This window comes from Prionailurus viverrinus, chromosome B2 (assembly GCF_022837055.1).
Source record: "Prionailurus viverrinus isolate Anna chromosome B2, UM_Priviv_1.0, whole genome shotgun sequence".
Lineage (NCBI taxonomy): Eukaryota > Metazoa > Chordata > Mammalia > Carnivora > Felidae > Prionailurus > Prionailurus viverrinus.
In genome coordinates, this window is record NC_062565.1 from 34,425,190 (window position 1) to 34,441,524 (window position 16,335).

A 16,335-nucleotide genomic window follows, 5' to 3' on the forward strand; every position below is an offset into this window, starting at 1 on the left:
GTAAGGAGGGGGGGCTCCTGGGTGGCTCAGGTTAAGCCGAGTGTTGACAGCTCAGCGCCTGGAGCCTGCTTTGGATTTTAGGTCTCCCTCTCTCTCTCTCTCTCTGTCCCTCCCCTGCTCGTGCTCTCTCTCTGTCTCTCAAAAATAAATATAAGTTAAAGAAAAATAAACATTAAAAAAAAAAAAAGGTGAGTAGGAGTTTGCAGAGAGAAGGTTGTGCGGGCGGAAGGAACCGCAGGAGCCAAGACGGGAAGGCCTGGTGTGTGTGTGTGCGAGAAGCAACCTATCTGCGGGACTCTAAAGAAAGGCAAACCTGTGATATCTCTTTGGTCCCCCTTTGGGAAAAATCCGGCGCCCCTCAGCACAGACATCCGCCGTCTCCAACTCCAGGCCCGGCGAGAGTGGGGGCGGCGGTGAGGGCGCAGCGCGGGAGGGGAACCTGCAGGGAGGAAGCCCAGGGGCGCCATCTCCCCGCAGGACGACAGGGAGATCTGCGTCCAGAGCAAGAAGTGCAAGAGTGGGTGCTGTCGCCGGGAGACCGAGGGCTGCGAGTCGCACTGCGCCCCCTAGGGGTCCGAGGGCAGCACGCGTCACACGCAGGTGGGTGGTGGCGCCCCCTGGGGGGCGGGCGGGGTGAGCGGGGAGGACCCCCGGAAAGGAGGGGCAGGGGCGGACCCGGAGCACAGGGGAGGGTGTGGGGTCGGCGACGGTGACCCGGAGCGGGGAATTGTCTGCTGCGACGGCACCTCCCAGCCGCTTGGGGGAGCCTGTGGACCGACCCAAGGTGGGACCCCAAGCCAGGGGCTTGGAATCCAGATGGTTTGTTGTTGTTTTTGTGTTTATTTATTTTGAGAGAGAGAGGGTGTGAGTGTGAGCGGGGGAGGGGCAGAGAGAGGGGGACAGAGGATTCCAAGCCGGCTCCGCTCTGACAGCGGAGAGTTGGAAATGGGGCTGGAACTCACCAAAGGTGAGATCATGACCTGAGCCCAGGTAGGATGTTTAACCGACCGAGCCACCCAGGCGCCCCCATGCTTCTCTTTCTGATATAAGTTCCCCTTTTCAGTGGGTCAACTCTGGAAGTAGCATTGTCAATTGGCACAGGTAGAAGGTCTGGTCCTAATCATGGTTCTCAGCCCACCCTTCTCAACAGCCCCACGGGCTCTGCTGTGGCTCCAGGTGTTCTGGGCCAGAGGTTGTGGGCTGGGGTAGCCTCTGAGCTGGGTGTGCAGGAAAGGGGTGTTGGTGTGCTCATGAAAGGACTTCAGGAGAATAGATGGAGGTCCCCTGTGGGAGGGTGTTTTTTCACTCGGGATAGACACCTGGGCTAATGACGGGAAAGGTGATGCCAGAGAATGAACTAGGAGGGCACCAACAATCCTAGGGGTCAGCCTGGAGGAGGCAACAGAGGCACAGACTGAACAGTGCATGAAGGGGTCCCTCAAGCCCAGGCTCCTCTGCTGTGTGCAAGCAGATGGTCTTGCAGGGGAGCACTTCCAGGGGAGTGAAGGCTGCCCCCTCAGGGCTGAGGGCAAAGCAGCCCCCAAGGTCAAGGTCAAATTCCTGTCTTTCGCAGACATTCCTGGGTCTGTATAACGAGTGCCCCTGCCTGCCGAACCTGACGTGTGTATTTCCGAAGAATGAGAAATCATTTAACATCATCTATGGCCGTTGTAAGAAAATTGAAAAAAGGAAGTCAGCTAAGAACATTTTCTTCTAACGCTCCCTCCTTGCTGCCTTCCCCACCTCCTCCATCTACTCCTACGCCTCCCCAAATTTGTGTTCTTGCCCCTAGCCCTCAGAGCCTCCACCAGCAGGGGAGGGGCAGGGAGGGAGGGAGGGATGATGCACCATCACTGGAATAAAGACTTTTCAGTGTTTGCTGCCCCTGGTGCCAGGGGCTGGGGAGGCGTGGCTGGGATGGGCCGGGCACAGGTTGCTGGGGAGTGAAGGGGCTGAGAGCCGGAAGCTTAGGCTTGGGCCTTTCCCCTGTTGGGGCATGAACGAAAGTCCCCCAGAGGAGACTTGAGCTCTTCCCCCACCCAACCCCTTTCTGGCTTCCGCCCATTCCATAAGCCACCCGCCAAAAGCTCAGTTCACACCTGAACTCTTGGTTCCCCCTGACCTTAAAGGTCAGAAATGTGAAAGGAAGTGTCCAAGACAAATGTGTATGAAGAATTGGCAGTCTCAGTGGGCAGAACATGTGAGTCATTCTCTGGGTCATGAATTCAAGCCCTGTGCTGGGTGTAGAGATTACTTAAAAAAAAAAAATTTTTTTTTTGCCTGTGTTTATGGAGCACTTACTTTATGCCGGGGGCGGTACCAGATCCCTTACACACAGGATCTCATTTCATCCTACAAAAAAACCTTAGGAGGAGGGGTCAGAACTTTGATCACCCCATCTCAGGAGAACCTGAGACAGACTGAGCAACCTGTTCACAGTCACAGCGCTTGAACGTGATGAATCGGACTCTTTTGGGAGATCAGAAGAGAAAGGAGGGATGAGAAAGGGAGAGCCAAGGAAAGAGCGTGAGGAAAAGAAAGATCAGAGCGCCTACTGAGCTGTGGGGACGGGGAGACAATGAATCAGGACGAGTTTCCACAAGCTGTACCTTTGGGTTGTGAGGCTTTAAGAGCCAGACGCTAGCTTGCTGGCTGTGCGTGTCGTGAATTCTCTGCAGAAGCAGGCTTCAAGGCAGCCCTGCTATATTTGGGTTACGTTCTGGGAATAAAGAATTCAGATTTGGGACCCAAAGTTCCATGGTTAGCTACACTTCTGATTAGCTGAACCAAGTGTGAACCCAGATCTGAGCCAAGTATGTCCTCCTGGACGTCAGGCTTATGGTGCGAGAGCTCAGTAGTTGAGATAGAAGCTGAGGTTTACTTAAAGCACCCCCTGTAAGTCTTAGCAACACTCTAACCTTTTTCTTGGCGGAAATTGCTCCTAAATGTGTCAGACAGATCCACAGTGTCACATGTACTTCAGAAAGACACAGGGCTATGGTGCATGAGCTCCCCTTATTTGGAGAAAATCTATGAAAGGCCCTTGGAAGGGGAGATTGCAGGCTAGAAACCCAGCCTCCAGGAATACCTAATGTCTTCAAATTTAGAAGGGGAGGGAGAAAATACATTGCTGATGTGATTACACTGGTTTCATACAATGAAGAGGAGAAACTTTTCCTCTACCCTCTTATGTTCAGTGTTGGGGGTCTGCAAATTAAACTGACAAAAGACAGATTGGCAAGAGAAAAGAGAGATTTTTTTATTCACCTGCATACGCATGTGGGGGAGTTCACAGAAAAAGGTGACCCGATGAGGCAGTTAGAATTTGGGGCATATATATCATCTTTATTGGGGAAGGGGAATGGGAGAAGGACCCTCTGGAAAATGGCTTCTTAATAGGGGAAGAAAGAGCACTTAGGGGAAAACACATTATTTTTAAGAAAGATAAATGGGCCCTTAGGAGAGTAGATGACAGTTATGATAGTTTTTGTGACAATGTCCATTTAGGTGTGGTGCTGACTTCTGCAGTGATAAGATTCCAGCACAAAGAGTCAGTCTTTCTTGGTTGCGAGAAACTTCTCCAGGAGGGAATTTATGATAGTTGAGTTCTTTGGGGAGGCTCTGCTTTTAGACAGATGAAGGAGTTCAGAAAAATGCCTCTTCTCAAAATCCTTCAGCTTAAAAGAGCAGCACTGTCCAGCGGAAGGTGCAATGTGATTTTAAATTTGCTAATGGCCATACTTAAAAAGTAAAGAGAAACAGGTGGAACCAATTTTGACAAAATACTTATAACACAATCAAAAGTGTTATTTCAACGTGTAAAAATTATTTGAGATCTTTGACATTCTTTTTTTGGTAATAGGTCATCTGAATCCAATTTGTATTTTACGCGTACCCCAATTCAAGCGCTCAACATGTGACTAATTGGTACCATATTGGACAGCATATGTCTACAGGGTCCAGCATCCGGCATTTTTTATGGATTCAAGGCTGCAAATATTGCCACTTCTGTAGCTGAATTTCTAGCAGATCTAGAAAAAAGTTACAGCAAGGTGGGAAGCTCCTGGGGTTAGGATATTAAGGTGGAAAGTATCAATGGCAAGGCTACAACCTATAGGACATCTTTATGGGAATTTGAAAACAGGGACTCCTTGGGGCGCCTGGGTAGCTCAGTTGGTTCAGCATCCGATTTTGGCTCAGGTCATGATCTCCCGGTTCGTGGGTTTGAGCCCCGCATTGGGCTCTGTGCTGACAGCTTGGGGCCTGGAACCTGCTTCAGATTCTGTGTCTCCCTCTCTCTCTCTGCCCCTTCCCCATTCATGCTCTGTCTCTCTCTCTCTCTTTCTCAAGATAAATAAACATTTAAAAAAATAAAAATATTAAGAAAAAAAAAAAAGAAAATGGGGACTCGTCTGGGCTCCAGGCTGGGTGAGAAGAAGGTGGCTTTGAACAGCAGCAACACAACAAAAAATGTTCCCCTTCTTCCAGCAGTCGTGTAATACTCAGTCTCAGTGCCAAAAACAAGGACCACTCCAGATGGTTCAAGTAGAAAGGATTTAACACAGGGAACAGGGGGTTGAGGTCTTTGCCCCTTGCTGCCACAGAGCCCAGCTTCCCACTCACCCCTGGAAACTAGGAACATTTCCCTCGTGCCCTTTATAGACTGTAACACAGTGCTGGGCACTATTGGTCATTCAACAGACGTATGAAGAAGTGAATGAATGCAGGTTCCCACCCAGCTTTGGATCTAGGCACCACGGAGTATGACCCAACCCTGCCTCAGAGTCTGAGCCCTCTACTGGGTTAAGATATTGAAAGCCCCTCCAGTTGAGCACTACCTTAGGTATGGAGGATACTTACCTGACTCCCCAACAGCCTTTACCTCTCTTCCTTGCTAACTGAACCCCAGTATTGTTTGAGTGGTACTGGGCCCAGCCCTGGGAGAGGGATCTAATTAGCCCAAGCCAGTCATGGCGGTCCCATTCCCTTTGCCCAGTACTTGCTTTCCCAGCTTCCCTTGTGGCCAGAGGTGGTCCCATGACCCAGTTGGAGCCATTGAGATATGGAGAAGTCAGCCTGGAGGCTTTTGGGCAAGATAAGAAAATAGGCTAGGAGAAATAATCTGCCCTCAGCCCCTATCCAGCCACCCTCTACTCCATGCTTCCTAACTTGAACATGGTAAGAGAATATGACCATTAGCAGCTGCCGTGAAGGCATCTGCCAGTTGAGAGGAGGTAACAGACGCACAGTTCTGCCAACACTTCCTATCTCCAGACTTCTTTTTAATGTTTGTTTGTTTGTTTTTTTTTTAGAGAATGAGTGGGGGAGGGGCAGAGAGAGAGAGAGAGAGAGAGAGGGAGGGAATCCCAAGCAGGTTTCCTGTCAGTGGTCAGCACAGAGCCTGACGAGGGGCTCAATCTCATGAATCATGAGATCACGACCTGAGCCCAAATCAAGAGTCGGACACTCAACCGACTGAGCCCCCCAAGGTGCCCCCTCCAGACTTTTTGATTCATGAGAAATATGTGTCCCTATTTGTTTCAGCCATAATTCCTTGTTGTTGTTTTTTTTGTTACTTTTCAGGTAGATCCTGTCTTAACTCAGAAACCTAGTGGCTACTCTAAGGATTCCTTAATCACAGACTACAAAATCCTGGGGCTGGGAGAGCATCTCAGCTTTAATTCGTTCATTCTCTTCCTTCTTTGCATGAATCTCCTCTCCTACATCCCCACTGAGGGTCAGTGAACCTCCACTTGCACATCTCAGTGACGGGGACCTCAGTACTGCCAAAGGCAACCCAGGTTTGATGGTTTTTATGTTAAACCAAAGCCAAATTCCCTACAATCCCACCCATTTGTCTTAGTATGAATAATTGGGAAAGAACCAGGAATTGTAGAATGGGTAGGGGGGTGGAGTTAGCAGGTGTGCTGCTAACTTTTTCTTTAAGTTTTTAATTAGCAGACCTTTCTTCTTTCTTTCTTTCTTTCTTTCTTTCTTTCTTTCTTTTCTTTCTTTTCTTTCTTTCTTCTTTCTTTCTTTCTTTTTAAAGTTTATTTATTTATTTTGAGAGAGCACAGTTGGGCCAGGGGTAGAGAGAAAGAGGAAGAGAGAGAATCCCAAGCAGGCTCTGTGTGGTCGGTGCACAGCCCCACACAGGGCTCGTTCCCATGAACCATGAGATCACAACCTGAGCTGAAATCAAGAGTCAGACATCTTACCGACTGAGCCACTCAGGCAACCCCCAAATTTTTCTAATTATGTGACATTGAGCAAGTTGCTTAACTTCTCTGAACGTTAGTTTTTGTTTTTGTTTTATCTATAGAGACGATATATTCTCCCTCCTGGATCGTTGTGAGGATTTGCTAGCAAAGAGTAAGCCCACAGCAATTGTTAGTGGTTTGACTCCTTAACACATGGGTTGTGTCAACCAGCTGGCATATCTGAGAGTTCGGTCCAGAAAGAAGATAGGACCCCAAGACAGGGGCTGGTAAATTTTGACGCAGGGCAGAGAATATGGGCCATTATGACTCCCCGCGAGAAGTGTGTGCATGTACCTGTCTGAGAACTTGGGGGGCAAGAAGGGCATCCCAGGGAGGTGTCACGGTCCCCAAATGGAGAGGTTCTCAGCATGGCTGCTTCACAACCTTGTCTCCAGGCTGTCCAGCCTCATCCCGCCTGGCCCCCCGACCCATCCCTCCTTCCTCTGACCTATTGACTTCCTCTGACCTTGATGAGGCAAAGGCTTGAGGTGACATCAAGGAAGATGCTGACTCAACAAGAAGAACATTCAGGAGCCTGGGGAAGGTTGCAGGAAGAGCTTTAATTGCTGAGAATCCAATCAGAAAAGGGAGGTGCTGGCCAAGGGGTGGCCAGCCAGGGAGGGGTGGTGGAAGAGGGGCAGCCTTCGGTGGTTTTACTTCCGGGAGCGTCCAGCATCGTGGCAGAAGCCAAAGTTGGTATTGGTGATGGAGCCCACGATGGTCTTGTCAACCTCACAGGTCAGGCCCCGCTCACAGGGACACTTGTAGTAAACCCCATAGAGTGTCTGCAAAGACACAGGGCCATCGGAGTCACAGGCTGTGTGTTGGGGGGGCTACTTTGGGCATAACGTGCCCCCTGGCCTGACCCCAAGAACCCCTGGCCAGTCTCTTTTCAATCTGTCTTCTTCTGACTGCCACTCCAGAGGGCACTGTGGGCCCTGAGGCTGGTTCCCACCCTGTGCCTCATTTATGCTGACTAACTACATCTCTCTGGGGAGGCCTCTATTCACCCATCCGTGAAACGGGGATAACAACCCCCCGCCCCCATTCATCTCACTGGTCACTTGTGAGGGTCAAAGGAGATGATGGCATGGGAAAGTGCTTTGAAGCCTGCTGACCTCCCCCTCTTAATCTCAGCGTTCAGGCCCCAGGCTGACGCTCCTCCGCGATCCTATCCCCAAGCCTGAGGGCCCTCCTCCTCTGAGCGGTCCCTCTTCCCACCACGACCGCCCCCACTCCGCAGGCACCCACCTTGGCAGAGCACTCGCTGTTCTCACTGGCCTTGGGTGCGCAGCGGGCCAGGCTCAGCCCCGTGTCACGGTGGCAACACTTGCTCTTGCATTGAAGGCTGTTCAGGCAGAGCTCGCCGTCTTCCTGCCGGGGGAGCCGGTTAGCCCAGGTCCCCTTCCCTTGGTCCCTTCTCTACACCCCCCCTGCCCCGCCACCCACTGCTGCTGACAGGGCCTCCCCTGGTGGGGGCGTGTGTAGAGGAACCCAGCCCCTGGGTCTGGGGGCCGATCCACCCACCCCCAGCCCCAGCGTGTGAGAAGTGGGCAGGGTAGTGGTTGCGGGTCAGGACACCGGGTTCTAGCACCCGCTGTGCTATCAACTCCCTGGGTGACTCTGGGCAAGTCACTGCCCCACACTCTGCCTCGGTGTTCCCAAAACGGGGTCTCCAAACTTCTCTGGTTCCCACGCTCCGTTGAGGAGCCTGTGAAGGGTGAGGACCTTCTCCCTGGAAAATTCCTCCCTCCCCTGACTTTTACATATAACCTCAGGGGGATCCTGGACCCTCTGAGCCATGTAAGGCCCTGAGTTAAGAACCTTTGGGTACAGAGGCAGCATGGGGCAGCGTGACTGTGGCTCTGGAGCCAGCAGCCTGGGCTCCAATCCCTGCTCCGTGCTTTCCAACTGTGTGACCTCAGGCAGGTGGCTTAACCTTTCTCTACAACTGCTTTCCATCTGCAAACGGACCTGATCCGAATAGGACATATCTCATGTGGTCAGTATGAGGCATTTAGAACTGTGTCTGTGGGTCCCTCTAGGTCAGAAGCCAGACTCACTGGGAGAGCTTTTTAAACTACTGCACATTTCTGAGCCAGGGTTTCCAGGGCAGGACCCTAGGGCTCTAGGTTTTTCTAAAGCTCCCTCAGCCAGTTTGAACCATCGCCCTGAGCATGTCCCATGCTGGTCAGCCTTGTCTGAGGCGCCAGCGGAAGAGGGCAGGACAGTCGTGGGCAGGATAGGTAGAGATGCTTCACCTCTCAGCCTCCAGGCAGCCCCAGGTGGAGACATTAGAGGTTAAGCTCGAAGCTTAAAAAATCTCCACCTGGGCACATGCACCCCAATATTTATAGCAACACTATCGACAGTAGCCAAATTATGGAGAGAGCCCAAATGTCCAATGACTGATAAATGGATAAAGATGGATAAAGAATATGTGGTGTATATAATGGAATAATACTCGGCAATCAAAAATAATAAAATCTTGCCATTTGCAACAATGTGGATGGAACTAAGAGTGTATTATGCTAAGCGAAATTAGTCAGAAAGACAAATGTCGTATGATTTCACTCATATGTGGAATTTAAGAAACAAAACAGATGAACATAGAGGAAGGAGAGGAAAAATAAGATAAAAAAAACAGAGGGAGAGGTGTTGGTGGGGGCTGGGCTAAATGTGTGATGGGCATTAAGGAAGACACTTGTTGGGATGGGCACCGAGTGTTCTATGTAAGTGATGAATCACTGAATTCTACTCCTGAAACCATGGTTACACTATATGTTAACTAACTTGGATTTCAATAAAATTTAAAAATTAAAAAAAAATCCCTGCCTGGATGTTCAGATGACTCCTTCCCTGAAGCCCTTCTTACCAGGTGGATAATGATTCCCCGAGGGTCAGGCACCGCATAGGCCACTGTGAGGGCAACCAGCAGAAAGACAAGGACCTTCCCCATGATGGACGGGCACAGCCGGTGTAGGTAGCCGCTGGCAGGTCAGGTGGCAGAAGACAGACCCGGCCTGGGTGGTGGAGCTATAAAAGGGACTCTGTCCGCATGTGACTCACCTTCCCCAGCCCGCTGGACTGGACGTGAACCGAGGCCCAGCTGTGGCCAATCTGCTGGGGGGCGTGTCCTGATAAAGCAAATGGGCGACACCTGGTTCCTTGTGCATGCGTGTGCGTGTATGTGTGCACCCGTGTGTGTGTGTGTGTGTGTGTGCGTGTGTGTGTGGTGGTGATACTGCACCAACACAGAGTTGGGTGTGGACTCTGGAACACTTTTACTTGTAAAGTTATTAGCTGGGCAAGTTATCTGTTCTGAGCCTCAGTCTCCTTATCTTCAACTGGGGACCATTTTGAGAGTTGGGAGGGCTGAGTGAGTGAATATGTCGCATATATCTTAACACACGTGGGTAGCTCAGCCCCGGGCTTGGCTCTGTCATTAGGATGTGTCAGCCGCTGTTACCGGTGCTCCGTTCCCCGCTGGTGCCCGGAGCCCTGGTAGGGCTGGGACTGGGGTGAGGCGAGAGAGCACCAAGGGTGTGAGCACCCCCTTCAGCTTTGCATGTAGGCACCTCTCACCCCAGTCCAGGCCCTGCTTCTGACTCCATCCAAACCCAGGGATCAGGCCCCGGTGAGGAGGGGCCCCAGCCTCCCGGCTTCCTCAACCTTCCCAGCCTCCCCTGGGGCATTTTAGGGCAGGTTGAGGCTGCTGGGGCTGACCCACTCCGTGATCGACCGACCGCTGGAGGGGGGATGTGTGTTCTCACTTCCCACCTGCCCTCACACTGTGGGGGAAGGGGGCCTGCCTCTGTGAGTGATTTCAGGGGCCCTTAGGATGGTCCTTCTCACGCAATTGTCTCCTGTTTCCTCTTCACTCAACATCTGCAGTCCCAAACCCCTTCAGTTAAGGCTTCCACTCAGCCTGTCCCCTACCCAAGGCCACCTGTGAACGTGAGCTGTAGTCTATCCTGGCTGAGGACGAGGAAGTCTTGTGAATCGCAGATGGACCCAGGTCGGGGGAGGGGGGCTGAAGGCTGGGAAGGGTGCAGCTGCCAGAGTGTGCTCAGGTGTGGGACCAGAGCAACTTTCCCTGGACGACCGCTCACTGCAGCCAAGGATCCCATCCCGGGAGGTGGAAGACCGCCCCGCTGTGGAGGCCCTGGATCCGGTTCCCCAGAGCACAGCTTGGATCCATATTGACTTGGCTTCCAAACTCGGCCCTCCCTAGCCACGTAACCTTGGACAGGTAATTTAAATCTGTAAGCCATCTGAACCTGTTTCCTCGCGTACCGAGGAAGACGATGGCTCCTTTGTAAGGTCAGGATTGGGTAAGACAATGCAGGTGGGAGTGCCCAGCGTCTAGTAGGTGTTCTGCCCTCATAATACCCCCACCCCTCCGCCTTACGGCCCTAGAGGGTGGAATAGAGGGGAGTATCTGGAGGAACGAGCTAGGAGACCCTCACAATGGGAGAAACCTGACACAAAAGTATCACTGATTAAAAAAACACTAGTCTCTCTTATTTGTATGGAACTCAGTGTTTAAAACCACTTTCCCCTATGAGGTCATTCTGGCCCCTCCTTCGCTTCCCACTCCCCTCCCCCGCAGTACCCCTGTGAGCAGAGCCACAGGGAGGGTAATTGCACTTTGCTTTTCACCAGTCAAGGCCAGGAGGCTGGGGAAGGAACCGGAGGAGCTCTTTCCATCTGTGAACGGAGCTGTGAAAAGTGCATCAGTCCTATCTCCGGCTGGTCACAGCCAACTTCCCAGAGGAGGAAGAATGGAGTTTTTTCCATTACAGATGAAGAGTACAGCAAAGAGAACTTTGGCCAATGTTTCTGCTTCCAAAATATAAGCAAAAATTAGATTTTTTTTTTTTTACCAAATCCCCATAAGGTTTAGCCACCCCTTGCCCAATCTAAAGAGTGTTGTGCATTGCGTTTTTCCCCTTCAAAAAGGAACCCCAGATGCAATCACATGGATTAACTTCAGAGGCATAATGTTGAGTGAGGAAAGCCACAGACAGAAAACATACAGACCGCGTGGTTACGTTTACATGCAGTTCAAGAAAAGGCGAAACTAACCTATGGTGATAAAAGCTGCAGGTTTACCCATGGGTGGGCAAATTGGCTGCGAGGCGGCAAGAGGAAGCCTTCTGGAATGTTGGGATTGTTCTAAATCTGGATTTGGGGCATGAGAGAGAGAGGGCATGAGTGAAAGAGGGCAGGGAGGGAGAGAGACGGGGGAGAGAGAGACTCTCTGATGCGGAACTCACGAATGGTGAGATCATGACCCGAGCAGAAGTTGGATGCTGAGCTGACTGGGCCACCCAGGTGCCCCCACAGTATGTACTTTTAAAAAGTTGTGTTTTATTTTTGTTTTTATTTTTGGCCTGGCTTCTTAGCATAACACATTTGGGATTTGTGCACGTTGTGGCCGGTTTCTGTAGTTTGTTTCTACTGTTTCTGCTTCTGTTGTGTGGAATGGAACCACAGTGTGTTTATCCATTCCCGGCTGAAGGACATTTGGGTTATTTCTGAAAAATTTGGGGCAATTGTTAATGAAGCTCTTATACAGGAGCACCTGGGTGGCTGGGTCGGTTAAGCGTCTGACTTCAGCTCGGGTCATGAGTTCGAGCCCTGCATCGGGCTCTGGGCCGACAGCTCAGAGCCTGGAGCCTGCTTCGGATTCTGTGTCTCCCTCTCTCTCTGCCCCTCCCCCACTCATGTACTGTCTCTCAAAAAAAAAACATTAAAAAATGTTTAAAAAAGCTTTTATACATATTTGTGTACAGGTTTTTGTATGTGTGCAAGTTTTCATTTCTCTGGGACAAATAATCAGGAGTGAGATGGCTGAGTCTTGTGGCAAATGTTTGTTTATTATTTCTAAAAGATGTTGGACTGTTTTCCAAAAGGGCTGAACTAATGTGCATTCCCACCAGCAATGTACAAACGTTCCAAATGCTTTCTACACCCTCATCAGGGCTCGGCACTGCCGGTTTTTTAGTTTTGTTTTTTTTTTCTCTTTCTTTCTTTTTTTTTGTTGTTTGTTTCTTTGTTTTTGGTTTTTAATTTAGCCTTTCTAATAGATGTTAAGAGCAGTATGTCATTTGCGTTTCCCTACCGACTGATGACGTTGAGCATTTTTTCATGTGTTCAATTGCCATCCATATATCTTCTTTGATCAAGTGTTCCATATATCTTCTTTGATCAAGTGTTTATCTTTTGCCAACCAATCTTTAATGGTTTTTTGTTTTCTTATTACTGAGTTTTGAGAGTTATCAGTGTCCTACAGGGGCTTGAAGTCTGTTGATACTATTGGGAGCCAGTAATGACTGGCTGGGTCCACCTTAGTGGGAAATCCATTCAGTCTCCGTCTGTCCCACCATGGACCCCTTGTTATGAGTCTCTGAGCCAGGGCAGGGTAGGAGCAGGTGGGGAAGGAGGCTGGCTAGCATTTACAGGAGTGGGGTGTCCTGTCCAGCTGATGTTAAAAGCCTCTGCAGTAGCAAACCCTTGGAGAACATTCTTACAGGACTCAAATACTCTCTGGTTTTTGTCCCTATTTTGAGGATTCCATGTACCCTACCCCTTTCCTGAAACGCTTAACCCTCCAACCTTACTCTGTTGGAGACGATGACCATCTGGCTTGTACATTAGCTGCTGCCCACAGACTGACGTACCTCTCAGACTGTCTCTCCTTACGGGAGAGATGGTATAATTTTTGAGGCAGCCATAACAAATTACCACCCAGTTGGCTGATTGAAACAACAGAAATTGGTTCCCCTACAATTCTGAAGGCCAAAAGTCGAAATCAAGGCATCAGCAGGGCTGTGCTTTCTATGGAGGCTTTAGGGGAGAATCGGTTCCATGCCCCTTCTTGCTTCCGGTGGTTACCAGCTTCCTTGGCTGAAACCCCATCATTCTAGTCTCGACCTCCATGGTTATGTCACCTTTTCCTTTTTGTCTGGATTCTCCTCTGTGTGTCTTAGAAGGATACTTGTCATTGGATTTAGGACCCGCCTAGATAATCTGGCAGGATCTTCTTATCTCAAATCTTTAATTATAGCTGCAAGGAACCTTCTTCTCAATAAAGTAATTTTTACAGGTTCTGGGCATTAGGATGTGGATCTTTTGGGGGTAGATAATTACAGCACTAGAAGTTCTACCTTCTGGGGAGATTTCCTTTCCTCACTGTCCCCAGGGCTGTCCTGAGTGGGGTTGTCATGCCACAGTAGTCCACTCCCACCTGGCCAGCACCCCATCAGAGCTCTCTCTGGAGCAGGCGGAGGGTGGGGCTTCCACAGTGAGGGAAGAGGCCCGACTGTCCCCCCCGGCCTCATACAGCAGAGTTTCACCCTCACATAGGAAGGAGGTGAGGGTGCTGGCCAGCCCAAACCAAAACAATGTGACAAGTGTCCACTAGAGACGGACATTTGTCTGCCTGCATCTTTTGAGTGACTGGTAGTGACTCATTTCTACAGCTCCCCTGGGGACATAGTGCACTCTTTGATTTATTATTCGGAGAGTAAGAGAGAATGCCGCAGGCTTTCACGTAGCTCTTCCTGGTACACTTGTCTTTAGCTCAAGGGTCAGGGAGCCAAGGTGAGGATTTGACCTGTTCCTGAGGTGATCTGGCGTGACCATTTAGAACATAGGATGGATTTCAGGCCTTGCAGTTCCGTACTCTCACAGCCCCTGAATCTTATCTTAATGGCCCTATGCCTTATAGCAACAGGTCTCAACAAATTCTCAGAGCCATAGCACATAAAGGTCTTGACTTAGGTTTTTAAATCTTTATTTATTTATTTTGAGAGAGAGCGTGCTCGTGCCTGAGTGGGGGAGGAGCAGAGAGAGAGAGGGAGAGAGAGAATCCCAAGCAGGCTCTGCATTGTCAGTATAGAGCTGGACTAGGGGTTTGATCTCATGAACCATTAGATCATGACCTGAACTTAAATCAAGAGTTGGATGCTTAACTGACTGAGCCACCCAGGTGCCCCTTAACTTAAAAAAATTTTTTTTAATGTTTTTATTTATTTTTGAGACAGAGAGAGACAGAGCATGAGCAGGGGAGGGGCAGAGAGAGAGGGGGACACAGAATCGGAAGCAGGCTCCAGGCTCCGAGCTGTCAGCACAGAGCCCGACGCGGGGCTCGAACTCACGGACTGCGAGATCATGACCTGAGCTGAAGTCCGACGCTCAACCAACTGAGCCACCCAAGTGCCCCTTATTTTATTATTTTTTTTAAAGATTGTATTTTTAAGTAATCTCTACATCCAACATGGGGCTTTAACTCACAACCCTGAGACCAAAAGTCTTATGTTCCAGTCAGGTACCCCTCATTTTATTTATTGAGTCAATAATCTAGATATTTGAGCTTGTCTTGCTTGATATTATTCAGTGCCATTATAAGCGGTCACCCCACACTGCGTCCCTAATTTCTTCATTCTCCTTATTTTATTTATTTATTTTTAGTAGGTGCTGTGCCCCAACATAGGACTTGAACTCACAACCCCTCAACCAAGAGTCACATTCTCTACTGACTGAGCCAGCCAGGCACCGTTTCTTCATTCCCTTTAAATCTGTTTTGACCAAAGCCACTTGGCTCCCAGAACTTGTCCCTCAGAGGGCACATGATCTCTGGTGTTCATGGCTGACAATTTTATTAGCTATTTCTCCTCTGTGTACCATGGAACATAAACAGGAATCTCAGAGCGTTTTGCCCGAAGCCCTCTTTCTGGTGCCAATGTTTGGATCAGTTAGGGCTCTTTGGTGCCCACGGCCAAAGCGTACTCTGGCTAATGAAATAAAAAAAGAAGGAAATAGAAGGATATCGGGTGGGTCACAGAGCTGAAGAAGGAGCAGGGCAACTGTCTAGGCAGAGTGGGAATCAGGGTGTGTCTGAAGTTCCCAGTAGCAGCAACTCATGGATTGTTTCTTAGGGATGTTGCCAAGGCCTGATAAAGCAATAGCTTTTTTTTCCTTTTGTCAGTCTACTACCAATTCAGATTCTCCAGGGAGAGACTGATGGCCTAGTTTGGGTCACCCACTCATCCTTGTCTCTAGAGTCTGTATGCCCTGTGATTGTCTCACCAGATCCTCAGGAAGCAGGAAAGTCTGTTCTCAGAGGCAGGGGAAGTTGTGCTGGGCAGGCCAAACAGAGGTGGTTCACCAGCCTAGAGCCTTCTCTGAGTGGGAGAAGATACAGTCTGTCTCTAGGGAAACTGCCGGTCTGATGGTGGACACATAGGCTGTGCCCTCAATGACCTTCCAGTCTGATGGGAAGACTGGTCACAAAACCAAAGAGATTTAAGAGAAAGAGGAAATGTAGGCAGTGGTACAATTATGTTCAAGACAGGGTTTGGGGGGGGGGGGTGCGGGGAAAGACAGGGTTTTGTTTTTTTTTAGTAGTGAAAAACTGGAAACTGCTAAAATACCCTAAAAAGGGGAAATGCTCAAACAATTAAATGATTACATACTCTGAATCAATATACACGCATTGAAATCATGTTTTTGAAAAAAAATAGCAATATGAGAAAATATTAATGGTGTAATGCTATGTGAAAAAAACTGGATACTAAATTGTCCAGTTGTATAAAGCAGTATATGCAGGAGGGAAATATATCAAAATGTTAACAGAGGTAATAATAATGATAAACCTTTTGAGTACTTTTATATGTGAGGCCCTGTGCCAAACAGTTTACCTGTGTTATTTTACCTAACCCTTAGGTGATAGGAACTATTCTCCCCATATTTTTTGAAAGCAGGCTCTACGCCCAGTGTGGGGCTTGAACCCGTGACCCTGAGATCAAGACCTGAGCTGAGATCAAGCGTCTGACTCTTAACCAACTGAGCCACTCAGGCTCCCCCTCCCCATTTTATAGATGAAGAAACTGAGGCTTGGGGAGGTTAAATCCACAGATAGTCATATAGCCAGTAAGTGGCTAACTCAACCCAGATGTGTCTAAAGCCAAAGTCCATGTGTTTTTTTAAAAAATGTTTATTTATTTATTTTGAGAAAGAGAGAGGGAGGGAAGGAGCATGAACAAGGGAGGGGCAGAGAGAGAGGGAG

The 16,335-nt window shown here is 49.4% G+C and overlaps 1 protein-coding gene across 2 annotated transcripts; it reads right to left on the bottom strand.

The window, feature by feature from the left end:
* Positions 1-6,913: 6,913 nt before the first annotated feature.
* Positions 6,914-9,219, bottom strand: CLPS (colipase). 2 transcript variants are annotated; one of them, XM_047860791.1, is made up of 3 exons: positions 9,136-9,219; positions 7,512-7,634; positions 6,914-7,045 (listed from the first exon to the last, which is right to left on the bottom strand). In XM_047860791.1, the coding sequence occupies exons 1-3, from the start codon at positions 9,217-9,219 to the stop codon at positions 6,914-6,916; spliced, it is 339 nt and encodes a 112-aa protein (XP_047716747.1). The 2 variants fall into 2 exon arrangements, with proteins under 2 accessions (XP_047716747.1, XP_047716748.1); XM_047860792.1 differs by lacking the exon at positions 7,512-7,634.
* Positions 9,220-16,335: the final 7,116 nt, after the last annotated feature.

What these genes read in the sequence shown, in the direction of transcription:
- CLPS (XM_047860791.1), bottom strand. Translation starts at nt 9,219, where the DNA reads ATGGGGAAGGTCCTTGTCTTTCTGCTGGTTGCCCTCACAGTGGCCTAT. An exon ending in GGGGAATCATTATCCACCTG is followed by an intron (nt 7,635 to 9,135) that starts GTAAGAAGGGCT and finishes CTCCCCCGGCAG; the next exon opens with GAAGACGGCGAGCTCTGCCT. An exon ending in ACAGCGAGTGCTCTGCCAAG is followed by an intron (nt 7,046 to 7,511) that starts GTGGGTGCCTGC and finishes GTGTCTTTGCAG; the next exon opens with ACACTCTATGGGGTTTACTA.